Source organism: Neurospora tetrasperma (genome assembly GCF_000213175.1).
Source record: "Neurospora tetrasperma FGSC 2508 unplaced genomic scaffold NEUTE1scaffold_3, whole genome shotgun sequence".
Lineage (NCBI taxonomy): Eukaryota > Fungi > Ascomycota > Sordariomycetes > Sordariales > Sordariaceae > Neurospora > Neurospora tetrasperma.
Window position 1 is genome coordinate 4,183,874 of NW_009799101.1, and position 19,308 is coordinate 4,203,181.

Consider the following 19,308-nt stretch of genomic DNA (forward strand, 5'->3'; position numbering starts at 1 on the left):
GGGTAAAGAAGTGAAAGAAAGGTATCATGTCGTAACTTCGTCTCAGGCCATCCAACACAACCACACAACCAACCAGCCGCTCGATGCCCGTTATACACCACAATCAAAACCAAACAAAGGAAACCTTTTTTTTGTCTTTAAGCCGGCCATGTTTCGTCATCGAACGGAGGGACCAGCAACACCCTCCTCCTCCTCCTCCTCGTCATCAGCCGGCGCAGACGTAGGCGCATGGCTTTTCCGCTGGTTATATCCCAAGAAGCTCGTCCTCGCTCCAGCACCGAGGATCCAGTCCGGAATAGGCGGTGTCATTTCTCCATCTGCCGCATCATCGTGAGCCAGCGATGGTCTAGGCGAGGGCGATGGGCTGCTCACAGCCGGAGTCTTCCCCTTCATCGGCGACATCGTTGCCTCATCCCTATCATTTCCTTCCTCGTTCCCACCATATCCTTCCTCATCATCGTCGCTCTCCTCCTCATCAGATAACCCCTCTTCATCCTCCTCCCTCAGCTCCTCCGCCCTCGTCCCCGGTCTGCTCCCGCATTCATACTTCGTCACCTTTGTCCTAAAGCTTTCTAGTGATCCTTGCCTGCTCAATGGGCTTGGCACCGCCGGCAAGCTCCCGCTTCGCCTTCTCGTTAGGGTTCGGATGCTATGCTTATCCGAGAGGACCTGCCCGCCGTTGGGCGCCGCGACCACTACTGTCCCGGGAGACACGATAGCCGGCGGCGTAGGCGAATCTGATCGGAAAAGAGGGTGGATGTGCGCCTCGCTGATGTGCGTTTCGGACATGGTGGCATGCTGGGTGAAGGCTTCCCGCGCGAACTCCATTGACCGCATAGAGGCGGGGCTGAAGGAGCGGCTGCGGCGGCGGATGGACTTGGGCGGGACGAACAGACTGTTGCCAAGGTCTAGCTCACTGTCTGTAGGAGGTAAAGCGGGACTGGGTTGCCTGCTGGTCATGGGGCTGGCCGCGATGGTTTCAAGGAAGGGTGCAGGTGGCATTGCCGGAGAGCAGGCGGGGGCAGCCTCGGCGACAGCCTGTCGGTTTTGAGGGTCAACGGAGTTGATGCCTTCGGAGTTGAAGCCGTTCTCGAGAGTCATGGCAACGGAGGTGGTCTGACGCTCGTGCATGGCGATTGAATCGATTGAGTCGGACTGGCGCATGCGAAGAGGTAGCGAGTACTGGCTGTTGCTCGCTAGGAGATGGGTCTTTGAGGGAATGGGGCGCATGGCTGAGTAGAGCGATGAGCGCCACGAGCTCAGAGAGTTACCCACCGAGTGTCCATAGCCCGGACGGGGAGTTCCCCGTCCCGACATTGTCGGGTCTTCGAAGCGGACCTTCTCCGTGTTGGGGTTCGTCTGCTGGTAGGGGATCGCCTTGACTTGTTGCCTTGGCGAGCTCTCCACGTCTCCTGCGCAACACACGCCGCCCATTCGAACACTGATGAAGCACAGAACCTGGAAGGATAATTGCGCTGCGAACGCGACTCCCAATGCCACCGCTCCTCCAACAACGAATCCCGATGTCTTAGTCCCCGCTACCTTCTCTGGTAGCTTTGCCGAATCCTTGCTGAGCAACACCAAAGTGGCGATCGACAGCGCAGCAGCCACCGAGCACACAATAAGTCCAGCCCCAAACAATACCCCGTTGAACCTCCTAACCAAGCGTGAAGCCACGCAACCTGAGATGAGTTGGAAAGTTGTTGTGAAAAGCGCCAAGCCCTCAAATACCGCGGCGACGATGGTCGTTGTCTGGACTGATGAAGAAGTCTCCTGAGCCAATGATCTGGCCAGGATGATGTGAATAACAAATATAGCCGTTGTCGCAAAGACGGCTACTGTGCCCAGCAACGCTGGGATCACAGGTGGTATCGCCATTGCGAGTTGCTGATGTGATGGCAGTCGAACAAATAAAGCGGAAGAGAAAGGACGAAGAACCGAAAACCCAGAGAACCAAAATGTTCGGGTATGAAACACTTATGGCTCGGGCTTTCTCGTTCGTCTTTTTGTTTGATGAACCCCAGTGGTTCGTGCTGTGTGGCGGTCCGGACAATGTGTAACCAACGGACGAACGAAACGAACGACTCCGGCAAGTTTTCTGATTGGCAAAAAGAGTCCGCGGAGTCACGGAGTCGAAAAAAAAGAAGGTTAATTTGGATAACCTCCCCCGACTCTCACCCCTCGCTCCCGTCCGGCCGTCTTGCCGTGTGTAAAGGTCTCGTTCGATTCGATCCGCAATTGCTTGTCCCAGGACGTTGGTTAACAATCGGCAGGGTAAAGCAATCAACAAGGAGCCCAGGCCCTTGGAAAGCTTTAGCTTGCAAGGTGAGTAAAAGTGGTCGGCGGTCAGCAGACAGCAGACGAGAGACACGATCGACCAGCTAGTGAAGAATAGGTGGGAAAACAAGATGTGGTCTGTGCGTTTTCTGTTTGAGAAAAAGCAAACAACCTCTTGTTAACTTGTCTTGTCTCTCTTTGTGTGAAGAGCGGTATGCTGCTGGTTTTGATGATGATGACCTTGAAAGCAAGCAAGCAAGCAAACAAGAAACCAGTACAATACCCCAGCCTCCCTTTCTCTCTCGTTCTCGTTCTCTTCCTCTTTCTCCTGCAGGTTCCCGTATGTCGGTATTGGTCGGTCCACACCAAAAGAACGGCTTCCGACGACGACAGATGTACTGTGTGTATGTCGTTTTGTTCTTTTTTTGGTCGTGTGTGCTTTGTGCTGTGGTTGGATAGTTTGAAGGAATGTGTTTCAAGCCACGTGCAGCGCAGTGCAGTGTAGTCGGTAACCAGCCGGTTGGTGAGTTGTTGTTGTAGCAAGTTGAAGAAGTATCGGGTCGGATACCCTTTACTCGATCGATTCCCGAGGCTTGTCTTCTTCGTTGTGGAAAACCAGTGGTGGCTTTTGAGTATAGGAAGTATTTATGTAAGATGTGCCGAATGACCGATTTTGGGGGTGAAAGAGTAAGATCCAATTCTGTTACATGCAACAAAAGATCCTCCACGATGATGACGAAGAAACTTTGTTGACACTCTTCACTTCGATCCTCGATGTAATTCTGTAGGTATCCGTAATCCCGGGATCGGTGGGAAAAAAAGAGTTGGAGAGATTCTAGACCAGGAAGGCTGGTCAACGGGAGGTAAGAGGCATGGAGTCTGGAGCGGAGGTCAAACTGGAGACTAAAACTGGGACCTTTGTCGATTGGATGAACGAATGACAGACAAGCTTGAAGTTAAATATGAATGAACGAATGGATGAGAACTGGCCCCAAAAGTCAAGTCAAGACAAAAGCCTTTGGTAAAAGAGAAAAAAAGAAAAAAGAAAAAAGCTGGGTAAGAGAGACGGAGACAGAGAGAGAGAGAGAGAATGATCCACCCCGAACTTCACGGATGGAGTGAATGCTGTGTTGAGTGGGCATCATTGGGTAATAAATGTATTACCAAGAAAACCCTACCCACCCTAGACTATAGTACCGAGGTGTATGTAAGAAAGAATACACCTAAGAGCTGAAAAGAAAGAAAAGAAGAAAAAAAAGGACCGTACTCGCTCCCTCGCTTGCTCGCTTCGCGTATGTACACTACACTAGTCACTAGTCACTACGGGGTGCATGACTCTGAGAAAGTGAGAAGAGAATTGGTTGTTGGACCACTGCAGCTGCTGCAGGTTCGAGATGCCGTGCCTTACGTGTGGATCCCATTTGTTGTCGTTGTGGGTTTTCAGGTCCGTCGTTTCGGGATGAGGGATGAATGGAGGTGGGTAATAAACATGGGTTGTTTTGGAGCGAAGCCTCCTTGTTATTCCAGAGAACCGACACTTTTTTTTTTTTTTTTTTTCTTCCTTGCAGGGGTGACATAGAAGCTTAGACTAGGTAGTGCAGTTCGGACAAGTACAGGTTTGTTAGCTCGAGACCTTACGTCAACTTTCCTATGCGTTTTCATTAGCTAACTAATGCGTGGTTATTACCTTGGAAATGCCATATCTGATATTCAATATGTTGTATCAATTCCTGTCAATGCCTTTGTAATTCGTACTCTGCTATTTTGATTTGTCTTTGTGAGGTTTGGGACTATGAAGGATAGATTTCGTCTACCTAGTGGACAGAGTGCAGTAGAGGTACCTACCTAGTGTACCGAGCTAACAGACGAACCAGCAATGGGCTGTACATCATGCCCCTCCACCCCCCCTGGTTCCTGGCTGCCTGTCCGCTTCACTTCTTGTACCTGCCAAGCCGTTCTCAGATTCGTCTGTTGAATTACGTACTGGAGTGCATGAGGGGGGGCAGAGCATTGAAGGTCTTCTTCTTCTTCTTCTTCTTCTTCCCGACTCTCTGGCATTGGTGATCTCCCCTCCGTGCGTATCTTGTAACAGAACCTGGTTAACGGGGATCGGCGATGGACTCGCCTGGCCACACATGGGCTTTGAGCCGCCAAGAGACGGGTATTTACCAAGATGAGCATAGATAGAATTCGCAAACCGCTCGCTCCAAGGTTAGTGTACAAGAGTTAGGCTCGATTTTGCTAGTCCAGGAGTTTACGCCGAGAATGTCGTGAAGGACCGGTCGCACGTCATTTCCGATCCAAGGACTCTACTAGTATTCCGTGAGAGGCGGTATGTATACATAGTGTAGTCCTGGCTGGCTTGTCGTCGCTATGACTGCTGAACTCGACTACAGTACTACATATACGCTCATCAATCGGCGAGTCCTAGTTCAGGTTTCAGAGACCTTTTTTTTCTGCTGTGTAAAGAAATCAAAGGCGGGGCTAGGGTCGGGTCTCGCTCTCCTACATGGGGGATACATATCCGTGTGGCGTACGTCAGTCAGTCCAAGGACAGGCCACGGAGAGACAATAAATGCTGAGTAACGTCAAGAGTAGTAAGATGCAAGAGATGAACCACCAGATCTAAGCTGCCTCGTCACCTTTGATACTCGTGAGAATGGCTGTCCTCGTCTCTAGCGTGTAGGCCACGAGCAAGCAACATTTGTACGCAGATGTCGTTGCAACGAATGGCAAGGGAAAAGGTGGTTTGCGTTGCTCGACAGGTTACATGCACATGCTCGTTCCTATGGATTAAATAAGATATGGGTTCCGGTGCTATGTTTCCAAAGATCGCGGAGGTTGCCATGTTCTGTGCTGGCTTGCGGTGTCGAAGCAGTAAGCCGGAGGGTAGCGGAGAGAAGTGGGGTCTGTGTACCCCATTCGTAACGGGCAGTATTTGGTAATCGTCGTCCATCGGTTCGAGAAGAGCTTCAAGTTGTCTCCATTGTACACAGTGTTACGCGCATTCTCTGTGATGCAAGCGAGACCTGCATAGCCCGTATGTAATTCACTTTTGTTGACACTCTCGTCGTCGTCGTCGTCGTCGTATTACGAAATGGCACTGTACAAGTATCTGCTGCTTGACATCTGATAACGTGGAGTCAGACAGCGACAGCTTTCCCAAGACATTTGATGCTCACAGTGGGCACTCTGAGCACTTGAAGCTTCGAGTTGTAAAAAAAACCGTCACCCAGGCCGTCGGTTCAGTGTTTAGCAGCAAAGATGAAACTGGAGCTAGACTCCAACAAGATAAAGCTTGCGATGCGATCTGTCAGACGCAGGTACCGTGCACGGACCGCGCCCTTGGTCCCTGCACAATGCAATGGAAGGTGGGATTGCGCGAGGTGGGAACTGCTGCTGCTGCCAAGTGCCCGAGAAAATTCCTCGTAGGGCCCGTTCCACTTCGTCCAGAATTTTTCATGTACTGTAGTGTACACAGTACCGTACGGCGTAAAGCTGCTTCAGTTCTGTAAAGTAATTTCCGGTTCTTCGTAATCCAAAAGCCTCGATCTTCAACAACAGAGCCTCCTCTTGTCCATGATTCGAATGCTGCTGCCCAAAGTTCCTTGGATGAAGGGCCGAAAGGAAAAAGAGGCAACAGGTATCTCGGATACACAAGCCACTGCTGTGCCACGACTGAGGAGATGAGATTTTGTGTTGCCCTTCCTTCGACTTGGAGCCTCATCTCGAGACCTCGATCAGGATTCATTCATCTCAACCATGATTGGTCAATGGCTTCATGCTGTGTGCTCTTAAGATGGAAAAAAGGGTGGGGGAGGCCGACGGTTGATTTCCACTTCGGCCATGTGCCAACCTAACGGTCGAACAGCTTAGCTTCACCGGCCGGCAGAGCATTTGCGGTGTTGCAGTTCGCGCATCGTCGTGCCTCCGTTCATTTCATTTTAAACTTGCAGCTCGACAGCAGGCATTTTCCTTGTCAACTACCGACAGCGGTCAAGCGGTCACGCGACAGCACCGGCAACGAGAGACATTGCTTGTGAAGGGGGCGGAAAGTCAGCGCGGAGATACCCTCAGTTATGGTTTGTTACATACCGCTCTTGAAAAGACATTTTGAATGTCAGCCAAGGCTTACTTGACAACACTATGTGGTTCTAGAAGCGATCTGGAAACGACACTCCATTTATATGTGTACACTACGAAAGTCTTGTCCGTTTCATCGACAATGAGCCTGACATCGAGGCTACGTCTCACCCAAACCCCGAAGCCTCAATCCTCAGCGGACTCAAGCCCATCGCCCGAAGCTCGATGATTGTTCGGTTCTTCGAGAAGGCAACTTCCATTCTCTGCATTCGATTTGAAATCTCTTCACCCGTCCCGTCTCCCCCGAACATATTTTTAATCCACTTGTATGAACCAGTTGCGGAATGATGATCGAAGATCCCCAAAAGCCTCAGAAATGCGGAAAAGAAAACAACAGCACTACAAATGTTGTGGTGGAGTTCTCCCAATTTCCCAACAGTGGAGATATCTTCACTTCTTTCAGTTAGACAACCGCAGCTAAAGTTTTCTGACTCTCAGTTCCCGTCCCGTCTGCCGTCCGTCCATGATTTTCGGCAGCTTGCGGTACGACGGCCCTGCCTGCCATTGATATCACACTCTCAGGTATTTCACATCTTCACAAGCAGATCCCTCAAGATCCCCGTTCTTCTCATCGATCGCATTGATGTGCTCGCGTGAGTGCTACGCTAGATCGAGCTTGAACCGCATCATGATGCTTCGCGGGTTTCCCTCGATGCCATAAGCTTGCCAACGAGATCCGACAAAAGGCCGAGAGCAAAGGTGCTGTTGATAGCATCGACAAGCGGGCACCTCTGGATGCCGGTCCGGCAGCATTGCGGCCCGCTGGGTCCCTACACTAGCAAGCCTAGGAAGAAGCGTCCTAAGTACTCATTGTCTTGGACCATTAGTTTTGATCGGCAAGCAGGCCAACACTATCGGCTGGTGCCGCGAGGAACTTTTGCATTTTTCCAAGAAAATCACAGTAGTGTAGTATTGAAAAGAGCATCTCGATCTTATCGTGATCTTTAATTATTCGGCAATCGTGTCAGTTGCGTCATCATTCGACGTACAGATCGAAAACTGGAAAAGTCCGAGTATTATGCGAAGTAATTTCGTCGTTTTCTTGATCGAAAGAAGTCATCGTGATCCTGCACACACACTTTCGCAGTGTACTACTGTGTAGTCTTAGTGGACGACAAGTAAGTAGAATAGGCCCGCGGGTTTCACCGTGCAGCGAGCGAGCGACATGTGTCGTCTGTCCCCGGCGGTGAGATTACGGACTCATCCCATCCATCCACCAGATTACGTACTGGAACTGGGCTCACGCGTCCGTTGCGTTGCCCATGAACATGAAAAAGGCCCGGTGCGCGGACACGCCGGGGCTTACTCCGGCTCGGTTGGATACTGTGTACGTATACTGGGGAGATTAATAAATGCCGAGGGCAAGCTCTACCTATGCATGTAGTGTAGTGTGGGGCGGATGTTTTGGGACTGTGCGAACCGAACCGAAGGTCAGTGCGCGATGGTCCTGGAAATGTCCGAGGTCGATACTAAAGAAGAAGAAACTGAAACGACCGCCAGACGGCCTGTGTCTGTAGCAAATCGACGCTATGAACAGCTGTTCAGTCATGTGTATTGATGCCTAATCGTACTTTATATAGAGCTGTGAATTTCAGGGGGAGAGCCAGAGCACATGGACAATCGGTCATTACTTTAGTTGTTGGTCGGTGTTTTTAGCAACTTCAAAACTGACCATTGCAAGCCAAGGCAACTCACACGAGACTGAGAATAGGCGAGGCAGTGTGCAGTCAAACACAGAAGTCGATGAAGCTGTACAGTGATCTCGAGAGTGTCCTCCCCTCAGACATAAATTAGTAAAGCGAAAAAAAAATATCAACACAAGAGAGAATTAGAAAATGTATAACAGTTGCAAGCCCAAGGGATGGAAAAAGACGAACAAGGCAAAAAAGGCAAAAAAGATTGGTCTCTCCCGCCGGGAATTGAACCCGGGTCTCGAGCGAATCGAACTGATGTTCAAGCTTGACAAGCTCACATACTGACCACTATACTACGGAAGACTTACAACTGTTGATCAGCTGTCGTAGTTGGTTGTGGAGAATGTTGCTGGCTACTGGACTTATATCATGATCTCCAGAGACCGCTTACCAGTCAACACTATGGCAGCTCGTTGATTTCTGCTCAATAAATGACATGCACGCCTTTTCTCGGAATTGTTCGCAAGAGTTATACTCTCATATGAATGGCGCGTATGCTGGCTAAAGCTGCTGGAGAACGCGTGCACTTGGTAATACATCACGAGAACTGAACCTTTGTAGCACCTACAAAATGAAATCTTGAACAAATAAATTCATGTGCGATGCTAAACTAATGAAAATAACTCTGGAGCTCCGTGCCTTCTCCAATAAATGGTACTGATGCGCATTCACCGGCACTCCTTCCAAGTATTCAGGCTGCCCTACTATCCAATTCTCCTCTTCTTGTAAGGACAACCTATAACAATCAATGAAGCCCTTTTCGTTGTCGCCTTTTCCAGCCCACCGATACCGTCTCCCCTACCAATCGTACATTTCCCCTCCTGATGAACCCATCTACGCCATCAAAGCAATATGCTTCAACTCCTCCTGCACCAACTCACCCACTTTCATGGGCGGGTACGTCTTCTCCTCACCTTCATCCCTTCCCAGATTAAACTGCTCCGCCCTCAACCTATGCGCCTCCTCCGCCAACTTGAGAATAGGCGCAAGGTCATGATCCGAGTTCAGATGCCAGAAGAAAGTCGAGCTGATACGGATCAGCGGGCGGTCGGGGAACTGCTGCTTGCGCTTCTCAATGACCTCGACGGTGCGCTCGTTGACGACGACCTCGTGGAAGCCGGCCTTGATCAGACCGCCCGTGATGTGCTCGAGCTGCTTGCCGGCTTGTACCAAGAGGTAGTTACCCGGAGGAATCTTGACGGCGATGCGTTTGCCCGTGTTGCGGGCCCAGATGTGCAGACCGGGATAGCGCGAGCGGCCGTGGATGGTGAGGAAGTTGAGGTCGGTGTGGAAGCCGGCGAGGATAGTGTCCTTTTGGCCGTACTTGACGAGGTCGGAGGCGGTAGGGGCAAGGAGGTGGGGGCTGTATTTGGGGGGGAAGGGGGCCAGGTATCAGTAACTGTGAAAATGCGAGACCGACTATATGTTGTTTTAGTTGGAAGACGAAAAGAAAACCTACCCGTATTTGCCCGCGTCCTTAAAGCTGCCAGCAGGCAAGCCAAGACCAACGGCAGTCATCTCAGTGAGACCCTCAACAGCGCTCTTCATCGAGGTGCCCCACTGCTGCATGGCCGGGTTCCAGCGCTCCTTGATGTGTGGCGCTTGAGGAACGACATTATCCGCGTTCAAGCCGGGAAACTTGGTCTCGTATGGCGGCTGCTCAGCCATGCGCCAGAAGAAACGGCACTTGGGGTCGGGGTGGTGGCCGGAAATATCCAAGGGCCTCTCCTCGGGCGCAAGGCGCTGGATGACGTTCAGGCATGGCTCATCAACGGCGCACTTGGGCTTCTCGGTGTTCTCCAGAGTCACACCAATCTGGTAGCTCAGCTCGGGGCGTTCATCCTTGCGAAGTTCCTCCTCGGGTTGCGCAAAGTAGTCCTCTAGGAGGTCAAGGAAGGTCTCGTTGTCCTTCTCTGCGACGCGCGAATCGTGGAGCACGAGAGCACCGTAGGTGATGAGAGCCTTCGCGGCCTTTTCGCACTCAGCCTTGACTTCGGGGGAGTCGACGGGGTTGTTGAGGTAGACGTCGAGGTCGATGACCGGAAGGTCCATGGAAATTTCCTGGGGAACAATGCTCATGGTGAAATGCGGGGGTGGGGTCGATTGCCGACACTGCAGATGCGCTGTGATTAAGGGTTCCGAAAAAAAAAAAAAAAAAAAAAAAAAAAGGGTTCGCTTCGAGGGTGCGATGCGCCAAAATCAACAACACGAAAGAGTTTGATATTCAAAAAAGAGAAAGAGACGTCGGTGGTTTGGAGTTATTATCGACAGGTTCACAAAAATATGGTGGTTTTCTAGTTATCAAGGCTTCCCCGATAACATTTTTTTTTTCTTCTGGGCAAAAATACGAAAAGCTTCCTCTCTGGTCGCGGCCATGACATGGAAGCCCAAACAGGAAGGTCCCCCGCATAACCTGGCGATGAAAGTCAAAGGGTGCCTGTAACGTGCCTCGGATCTGGTAATTCTGGGCACATCTGGATGCAACCACCACGCATTGGCAGCAGGCCAAGCCCAAATTCTCCGCCTGACTAGCGAAGGATGAGCCCTGAATCCGGCGATATCCGCCATCATCCGCCCATCTTGAGGTGTCTAGACGCTGGTGGCTGGGAACGTAAGCAAGTGCTCGCTTCGAGATACCTATGAGCTTGAACCGCACCGGCGGGATTGCACTTTAAGTTGCTTGTCATCTGCCCGAGGTGTCGATATACATAATGCCAAAAATGGTTAACAGGATAGGAAAAGGACTGGCGATAATACGCCTATGGAGTTAGTTGTTTTGGGAAAAGACAAGAGGTGATGCTAGACATTAACAAATAGACGCTTCAAATGGAGAGCAGTTACTGTTCAGCGCGTTCTGTCAGAAAGCCAAATGTTATACAGAAGGTTATAGGGCCAACATCCGCCAAATCTCCCAACAAACTACGACAGCTGATCACAGCTGTAAGTCTTCCGTAGTATAGTGGTCAGTATGTGAGCTTGTCAAGCTTGAACATCAGTTCGATTCGCTCGAGACCCGGGTTCAATTCCCGGCGGGAGAGACCAATTCGTCTTTTTGCATCTATCTTTTTCTCCAATGTAATGTGTCTGGAACTTTCAACGATATCGATCTTTTTTTTTTTTAAACATTTTACATTTTTCATTCAACCTTCCTTCCCTATATAGTGTCTAAAAGACATTCATCAAAATGTCCTCAACTCACGCTGTCAAGTAACTCACTGACCTGAGATTTCCCGTGTATATGTTACATAGACAGCACCATCACCCTCCCTTCACTGCTTCTTCCATCCCACATTCATCTTCTCTCCTTCATCCTCTACCACACCACTCCGCCATCACATCAAAACCCCAGGCCAAGCATTCGTATCAGGCGACAATTTATACCAGCACCGATTCCTCCTCTCTCTTTCTCTCTCCTCCTGCCCACCAGACTGCTCTCGTTCTCCTCTTCCTTCTTCTTCAATAACCGCATCTCTGACGATACTACTGTTATTCTCTTGTCCTTGTCCAGAGGAACTACTCGGCGCTGATTGCCCACCGCTAGCACTAGCACTAGCTGCTCCCAACGGAATATTTTCCGACGTCTGACTCTGGTTTTCCAGCGACTTGTTGTCGCTTGCCGAGTTCTCTGGTCGGGTATTTCGTGAGAGAGTGGCTAAGGAGAGGATGCAAGAGGCGATGATGGTGAGGGCGGATTCGGCGGTTGCGTAGTAGATTAGGGGGGCGGTGGTGACTTTGTCAGATGGTGTTAGCAAGTGAGGAAGGAAGTGAGTGAGTGGGAAAGGGTGATGAAAGAATGAGGGAGGGAGGCAGGATACGTACAGGTAAAGTCTGAAGAGGTGAGGCCGGAGATAACGGTTGTTTTCACTATGGCGGTGGTTCCGGAGCTGAAGGTTGGTTAGGAGAAGGAGTTCATGGTGGTTGTTAAGTGGAGGAGAAGGGGGGTACATACACAAGCGCGACAATGATGGCTAGGGAGACGCCGAGTTTTTCTTTCCGGTGTAGCATTTGGAGTTGATAGAATAGTGCTAATGGGAGAAGGGCTAGAATGAAGTCTACGGCTGCCGAGTATCCTGCAGAACCACATCAGTACAAAAGCTAGGCGGTCAACTAGGATGTAGTAGAACATACCAGCAGCAAACATCGCATACTGGGGATAGACCTGGTTATCCCAGCATGTCCCTTCCATATAGGTATCCCACGTCTTCGCGGCCGGTGAGCATCTAATCCACATAAAGAGGGCGTTGACGATCAGAAAAACGTGGATGGTGGCCACGCCGAGCCAGAGGAGGTCCTTGGTCCATCTGCCCGACAGCAACCGGAGTAGCGTGAGGGCGAAGGAGGTCTTGCTCCATACCGAGGCGAGTATGGAGAGGGTGCCGATGAAGTTGCCGAGTAGACCGATAGCGGGGAGGTTATCTTCGGGGATAGCCTGAACGTGTTCACCGAGGCCTTTGGAGGTGGCTATGGTGACAATGAAGATGGAGGTTTTGAGGACGAACTGTTTACGTGTTAGTATGGTTGACGATCTCTGGAAATGAGGGTGCACTTGCCCATGAGACAGAACAAATGTGGTCATCCCACCATAGTTTCTTCTTGGAGCGTAGTTTCCACACTATTCTGACAACAAGGGATACCGCTGCTAAGCCGGTGAGTGTCCAAGTCACGGCGAGGATCTCGGATCCTCGATTTTCAGATTCCATCTCAACGATAGTGATGATGATAGTAGGAAGAGAAGAGAAAAACAATCGTCCATGGGTGGGTCGAGGGTTGAGGACTGTGCCAGATTGAGACCTACCAGGGGGCGTTCTGGGTTCAACAAGCTGTCAAGAGTGTCTTATAGAAAGAAGAAATTCCTTGGGCGAGCTTGCGATACACAACATATGCGCTCTGTTCGGGCCCATAGTGCGTGAGCCAGAGGTCACACATAGTGACCGTCGACCCCGAAGAGGGAGAGATCGAGGAGAGGTAGGAAGCCCTACTTGGGACACATACTGCTGGCTCCCTTTTTGGTGCTTCATTCTCGCCTCGGAGTCGAACTCTTGAGACCACCGCCACCACCGGGGCCGAGAGCATCCTCAACGGGTCAAAACAGCATTTCCCGTGTCCGAGGTTGTACTTGGTTTGCTGGCGGGCGGTCACGGCTGGTGGTGTCACGATGGGTCCTCGAGTGACCAGTCCTTTGGTTCGTTTTTGGTGTTTACGGACGCTTGCGCGGCGATCAGACCCCTATTGTTGTCATTTGGGGCGACACATCAGCCGGCTTGATCATACACCTTCCCTTTCCTGTAACACCCATGTGTTATGGTTTCCTCAAGATTGCTGTCGGTATGGGACTGGACTGAACTGAGCTCAGGCACCACCATAGCCGTTGTGGTTCAGCTCCCCATGGTTCATGAGTGATTCGAGTTTCATTGCATATGCCGCTTGATCATGATTGCTGGTCCCAACAGCGGGATCGCCAGGTACAAACTATATGCCGAACCCATCACGTCGAGACGGGACAGTGTGGGCTGTACCCAATATCACGGGTGATCCCTCTCTTCTTCTGCAGGACTGGTAGAGCTGTGTATGCTTCTCACCAAGACGTCAATGTCAACCGCATTATAATATTGCTTTGTCTCCTGGAAATTGAGGAGAAAGGGATTAATCCCTGCTTGCAAGTCAGTCGTCCATTGGGAACCGTGAGGTATAAGATGCCATGTTAAGATGTCAACAGGGGCATTGTGAATACCAAGAACGGTTCACTACCACCTCATAACCTGCTTTCCGCGCTTCTTAATGAAATGCCAAATCCAAGGCTGAAAGCGAAGAATCATAATGTGAAATGACTGATGACCAGCGAGATATCGGAGAAACGTTGAGGGCTCAATTGCACGCGACTTGTGTTGTCCTTTTTTTCGAGTTCATCGAGCCGTCGACAGATGTAAGGAAAGAGCAAGAAGACATGGCGCCTGCAATGCCGACAAGAAGGAGCATTTCCTGGCTCGTTGTGTTAGCGCTATGCGTGGCCCAAGCTCTCGCTGCGCAGTGTTCAAATGACAGCCGTCTTAGCGGTATGTTTGCCCTGTCGCCAGCTGCTAGCGGATGCTTGTTGACGTAACCGTCTTGTTCCATGTCCTATCTTATCGCCATGTTTCCAACTTGAACTCCCATCGTTTTGCTTGAACACTTTGATCACTGACAAATTGTTTGTTGTACAGCCATACGAAATGCGCCAACTGGCAGAAACGTCACGGCGGACTGTCTGTCTTTCCTTGCGCAAACTGCTCCCACAGGAACATCCAGCAGGAGAACGACCACGACGACGGTGGCCAGCACAAAGAGGGTTGCGACTCTTACACTACATCGCTCTGCGACCATTACCACAAGGACAGAGCCAACGAATTCGACCGCCTCCGAGACCGAAGATAATGGAAATCATAAGTTGACCGAAGTTGATCACGATGCCCTCAAGGTGGAAAGGCCGGGCTTCTTACCCGCACAGGCTCTCCAGGAGCGGCGGGTGACTACGAGCCCAACTTCGGCGACACTACCTCACTATGCGAAGAATTGCGCCTCGGAAGCCGATTATTCCTCGGCATGCTCTTGCTTGGGACTCTCTCAAACCACTAGGGCTGCTGCTCGGCCAGTCACTACGACAACAGTTACTGTCTTCGAGACGGTTGCGAACGTTACCCTGCCGCCTTTTTTCGCCAATAGCACGATTCCAGGAAGGCAAATTGGGACAGGGACAGGAACAGCTATGAGCACAGTTTACGCGGGAAGGAAGAATGGAAGTGGCAATTCTTTACGTCCAACGACTTTGTTCACGAGCCGAGTGACTTCTTCCATAGAAGCAAGCAGTGATCCGGGGTCGACAAGCGTTATCAGCTCGTCAGCACCTTCGGCCACCAAATCGACCGTGCATGTGGTGACAATTGCAATACCTACGACAACCAAGGAGCTGTTATGGTTGAACACAACGTCGACCCACAGTTATTCAGCTGGAGAAGCTACGGCAGCTCCTTACACCAACTCTACGGCAGCTCTAGCAACAGCACCTGCGAACATCACGACTTTCTCCACTCAGCTCAATATTCCAAAGAGTGCCAAGTACCCAGTTCTCTTGAACAGCACAGCGTCCTGGCATAACGGGACATCTACCAGCTCATTACTGGCAAATACTAGTACTGGGGTGGTCAGGACAACCGCGAGTGTCAAGTTTTCAGTGTTCAAAAACACTACTGGTAGAGCCTCATGGTACAATAGCACATCGATAAGCTTTCTACCTCTAGATCCCGGAACGGTTGTCCTCCTAACAACCGGAACAAAAGTCACACTCACAACCAATCCAATCACATCCCCAACGACAACAACAACAACCATCGCCCGCCTCCCCTTCCTCATAAACACCACATCCCTCTGGTCCAACAGAACCGCAACCACGATTTCCACAGTCCAAGGCACCGGCACCGGCACCGGCACAGGAATATTGATTACTAACACCGGCTATCACAACACCTCAACCTCTACTCCCACTTCCACTTCAACCACTACACCATCACCCAAACCAACAGCCACGAAAGACCTAACCTGCAGCGAAACCTCCACCCCCTTCTCGCTTCGCGTTTCCCAACCCGGCGGTACTTTCGATAAGTGGTTTGTTCACGTCGTTGGAAACGAGTTGCTCTTCACTATCAGTCAATTTCAAGCAAGCTCATTTAGTGTAGAGAAGACTGGACATTTATGTGCGGTGGGGTATACCGATGGGAATGCTAGGCCGAGGATTGCTGCTGTTGCTGGTGCTGTTGCTGATGCTGGTGCTGGTGCTGCCTCCGGAAACGGAACTGGGAGTGGTGATGGTGCTGGTGATGGGGGTGGTAGAAAGGGAGTAGGGGGTGAGGGACCGGTGTGGATGTTGAGGCAGGAAACATTGAAAGTATATTCGGAGGATTACAAAGCTTTGGAGTGTACGAAGGGGGATGGGGGGTTGAGTTGTGGTGTTGGTAATTCTACGAATGATGAGGTTGGGTCGGGGTGGGTTGGGTGTGGGTTGCAGTTGAGTTTGGGGAGCGATATAGATGTTGGGTATGGGGGGTTGAATTGCTCGGCTGTTTCTTTGGAGGTTGTTGAGTCTTGATTGAGGCAGGTATGATTGACTGAATATGTTAATGCCTATCTAGATGAACGCTGAACATAAAACTTCTGGCGCCTCTGTTTCCCTTTTTTGTTGTGAACAAGGATGCCATGGAGGTTGCGGCGTATGAATCATTCAGTCCGTTGCCACCATCAATCCTATCTCAATTTGGGAGAACTACCATAACATAATTCAGGATGACCAATAAATCCAGCCGGAGGCTAAAAGAAACAAAAGCCCAAAATTAGCAGCAGCCGCCCTAAAGTATGAAAGTCCTGGTCGATGTCTTTGGTAAACGAAAAAGAGAAAAGTGAGCACTCTGCGGACGATGTGTGCGTCTGATTGATCCATCAATGTCGAGTGTTCTTGGCATTGAGTTGAGTCGAGTTGAATTTAGTAACTATGCACTGCGTACATATTCATAGTAAAGAATCTCCCAACCTGTTAGAGCACATTCTTACCTAAACTATCGACTTCATGAATTCGTGATTTATCACACCACGACAGACGTACAGTACAAAGATATCGCTGTAGCCTACAAGTAACATGTAGTATCACAATCAGAACCGTAAACCTAAGGAACACAAAACATTCAGCAATGTTGCAAGATGGCATTGTCTACTAGTTTCAAGGGTAAGTGAGATAGGTGAGAGAAACCCTCAGAAGTGCGGCGTGCCTATGTGTATTTGCAGAGAGTACGGTAGGTAGGTACATATCCAGTGCCAGTAGAGGATGTATCTACACCGATCCCAACCCATCCCTTAGACCCCCACTCTCTCTCACCACCTCTTTCCTCTCCCTTTCCCTCTTTGGTCCGCTCACTTCATATTAGCCAACAAATACTTGACTCCCGCCCACGCCTCCACGCCACTCGGCAGAATCTGCGAAGCAGGCAAGATGAATCCATTGGCGCCGGTATCTCGCAATTCCAAAGTAAACGCGTACTCGGCGCCGCTGACATCAAACGCGTAGTCGACCGAGTTGCCCGTGGCTTTGTAGACGGTGGTGCAGATGGGTCCGTAGTTGAAGGTGGTGCCGTAGACGGACTTGATGGCGGCCACGGCGCCGCGGGCGAGGGATTGGTACTCTGCGTTTTTGGCGGGGACGGAGGAGCAGGTGTAGCCGTAGGCTGTTGTACATTGTATTAGTATTAGTGAACCAAAAAAAAAAAAAAAAAAAATTCAGAAAAAGAAAGGAGGAGGGCGGGAAAGAGGAAAGGACAGGGAAACATACGAGACATGAAAAGCTGCGAGTACGAGTGCCAGTCAATAAACAGCTTCAGACCTTGCGCGGCCTTGACCTTGTCCAAGAACGCAGCGAGCGCCGTCGTCTCGGGCGCGTCACCCTGCTGGGCGCCCTTGTAGGCCTCGTCGCACGGGTTGGTGGAGGCACCGCCGGACGTGGACCAGTGGGCGGGCCAGTTACGGTTGATGTCGCGGCCGACGCACGAGGAGCCCGAGTTAGACTGGCGGTTCTTGCGCCAGAGACGGTTGCTGGTCTGGGTGTAGATGAAGCCGTCCGGGTTGACGACGGGGAAGATGTAGAACTCGTACTTGTCGACGAAGGACTTGACGGTGGCGTCGGAGCCGTAGTTGGTCAGGAGGTAATAGGCTTGGTACTCGGCGACCTGGAGAATTCGTCAGTTGATTTTCTTTTGTGAAGAAATCACTGGAAACATCTGACATACCATGGTGGTGATCCACTCGCGCGCATGCACGGTGCCGTGGAACACAATGGCGGGCTTGACGCCCTTGCCGGCGCTACCCCAGAAACGGATACCAGTGATGGCGTTGCCGTTGACCGAAGTGCCAGAGGTGACGATCTCGGACTGGTTGGGGTGGGCAGCCACGAGATCCCTGAGGAAGGTCAAGTGGTCGGCATAGGCGTGGTACGTGTTGAACCAGGTCTGGTCAGCCGTGCCGGCGTAGGCCTGGAAGCCAGACTCGTTGGCGATGGAGACGCCGAGATCTTCGTGCATGGTGAGGGTCTCGAAGCCCTCGGCCTGGGCGTTGAAGGCGGCGAGCTTGGAGGGCGGGACGACCACGTCGGCGTGACCGCCAACCTTGGCCACACCCTTCCAGGTCTCGAGCTCGAGGTCGGCGATGATCTTGTTGAGCTTGTCGGCGTCATCACCGGCGGCGACACGGAGAACCTTGTAGCCATCGTACGCAGTCCGCTTGGGCCGGGCTTCGGAGCGGATGGCGGTGGCGGAGGCAAGGCCCAGGAGGGCGGTGAGGATGGAAAGATACTTCATGGTGGTGGTGGTGGGCTTCGAGATGCTATTTTCCCCGTCACTGCCTTCTCCCTCAGAATCATGATGGCGGCCGATGGGTCATGGGCCATCTTATACTAGTTGCCCGTTGTGCGTGTAAAGCTGGGGTACCGGTCGGTGGAAGGTCTGGATCAGCATCAGCATCGTGAGGTTGAGCTACCTAGGTAGAGTAGGTGACATAGTGGATATTTGGGGTAGGTAGTAGTCGATATCGAGGTCAAGCTCGAAGGGGAAGGTGTTTTGATGGGCCAAGTAACCGGCCTCTATCCATGTTCGGCATCTGGATAGACGTATTTTCGAAGGGTGATTTGCATGAGAACTCGGTAGCGGTTCCGTATCGCGGTTCGTCTCATACTGCCAGGCCGGGAGACAACCAGTGTTCGTTTGTCAGTTGTCCCTCGGATACTCCTTGATAATTTCAAGCTTCGGTGAGCAGTGTCTGGCACCCGTCAACCGGGAAGGGCAAGTCGGGGACGATTCCTTGGATTGGTACCTTCCGATCGGCACGTTGGTTGCATCAGGTCCCTCCGTTCTGCATCGCGGCATAACCTAATCCGGAAGGTTGTTGATCCCATTAATGCTCTTGGCCAACTGCATTATACGATCTCATGTTTTCTTTCTTAGTGTTGGCTAACAGCCCAAGGTCAAGCGGCAGTGAAAAATCACAGACAAAGTTGGATTGACGTTGTATTGCTTGGCAAGATCGAGAAGGTTGCAACGAGCATCGCATGAGTCTATCGACAGTTCGACAAAACCGCGGCAGGGGTCACGGTCGGCCCCAGGAAACTGCACAGAGCTCTCATGGG

At 51.2% G+C, this 19,308-nt stretch overlaps 6 protein-coding genes across 6 annotated transcripts; 2 read left to right on the forward strand and 4 right to left on the reverse strand.

Moving 5' to 3' along the window:
• Positions 1–156: 156 nt before the first annotated feature.
• On the reverse strand, positions 157–1,878 carry NEUTE1DRAFT_82714 (uncharacterized protein; the record flags this gene model as incomplete). The annotated part of the gene is made up of 2 exons (XM_009853045.1): positions 157–367; positions 485–1,878. The coding sequence occupies 2 exons, from the start codon at positions 1,876–1,878 to the stop codon at positions 157–159; spliced, it is 1,605 nt and encodes a 534-aa protein (XP_009851347.1).
• Positions 1,879–7,585: 5,707 nt separating this feature from the next.
• Positions 7,586–8,399, forward strand: NEUTE1DRAFT_110423 (uncharacterized protein; the record flags this gene model as incomplete). The annotated part of the gene is made up of 3 exons (XM_009853046.1): positions 7,586–7,747; positions 7,810–7,850; positions 8,267–8,399. The coding sequence occupies 3 exons, from the start codon at positions 7,586–7,588 to the stop codon at positions 8,397–8,399; spliced, it is 336 nt and encodes a 111-aa protein (XP_009851348.1).
• A 288-nt stretch (positions 8,400–8,687) lies between these two features.
• NEUTE1DRAFT_122563 (uncharacterized protein) lies at positions 8,688–10,166 on the reverse strand (the record flags this gene model as incomplete). Its single annotated transcript, XM_009853047.1, has 2 exons — positions 8,688–9,477; positions 9,574–10,166. The coding sequence occupies 2 exons, from the start codon at positions 10,164–10,166 to the stop codon at positions 8,949–8,951; spliced, it is 1,122 nt and encodes a 373-aa protein (XP_009851349.1).
• A 1,280-nt stretch (positions 10,167–11,446) lies between these two features.
• On the reverse strand, positions 11,447–12,814 carry NEUTE1DRAFT_122564 (uncharacterized protein; the record flags this gene model as incomplete). Its single annotated transcript, XM_009853048.1, has 5 exons — positions 11,447–11,844; positions 11,934–11,998; positions 12,064–12,184; positions 12,243–12,612; positions 12,665–12,814. 5 exons carry the CDS (start codon positions 12,812–12,814, stop codon positions 11,447–11,449), a joined length of 1,104 nt encoding a protein of 367 aa, XP_009851350.1.
• Positions 12,815–14,058: 1,244 nt separating this feature from the next.
• On the forward strand, positions 14,059–16,233 carry NEUTE1DRAFT_146714 (uncharacterized protein; the record flags this gene model as incomplete). The annotated part of the gene is made up of 2 exons (XM_009853049.1): positions 14,059–14,167; positions 14,315–16,233. The coding sequence occupies 2 exons, from the start codon at positions 14,059–14,061 to the stop codon at positions 16,231–16,233; spliced, it is 2,028 nt and encodes a 675-aa protein (XP_009851351.1).
• A 636-nt stretch (positions 16,234–16,869) lies between these two features.
• On the reverse strand, positions 16,870–18,509 carry NEUTE1DRAFT_130029 (uncharacterized protein; the record flags this gene model as incomplete). The annotated part of the gene is made up of 3 exons (XM_009853050.1): positions 16,870–17,359; positions 17,464–17,857; positions 17,918–18,509. The coding sequence occupies 3 exons, from the start codon at positions 18,482–18,484 to the stop codon at positions 17,049–17,051; spliced, it is 1,272 nt and encodes a 423-aa protein (XP_009851352.1).
• Positions 18,510–19,308: the final 799 nt, after the last annotated feature.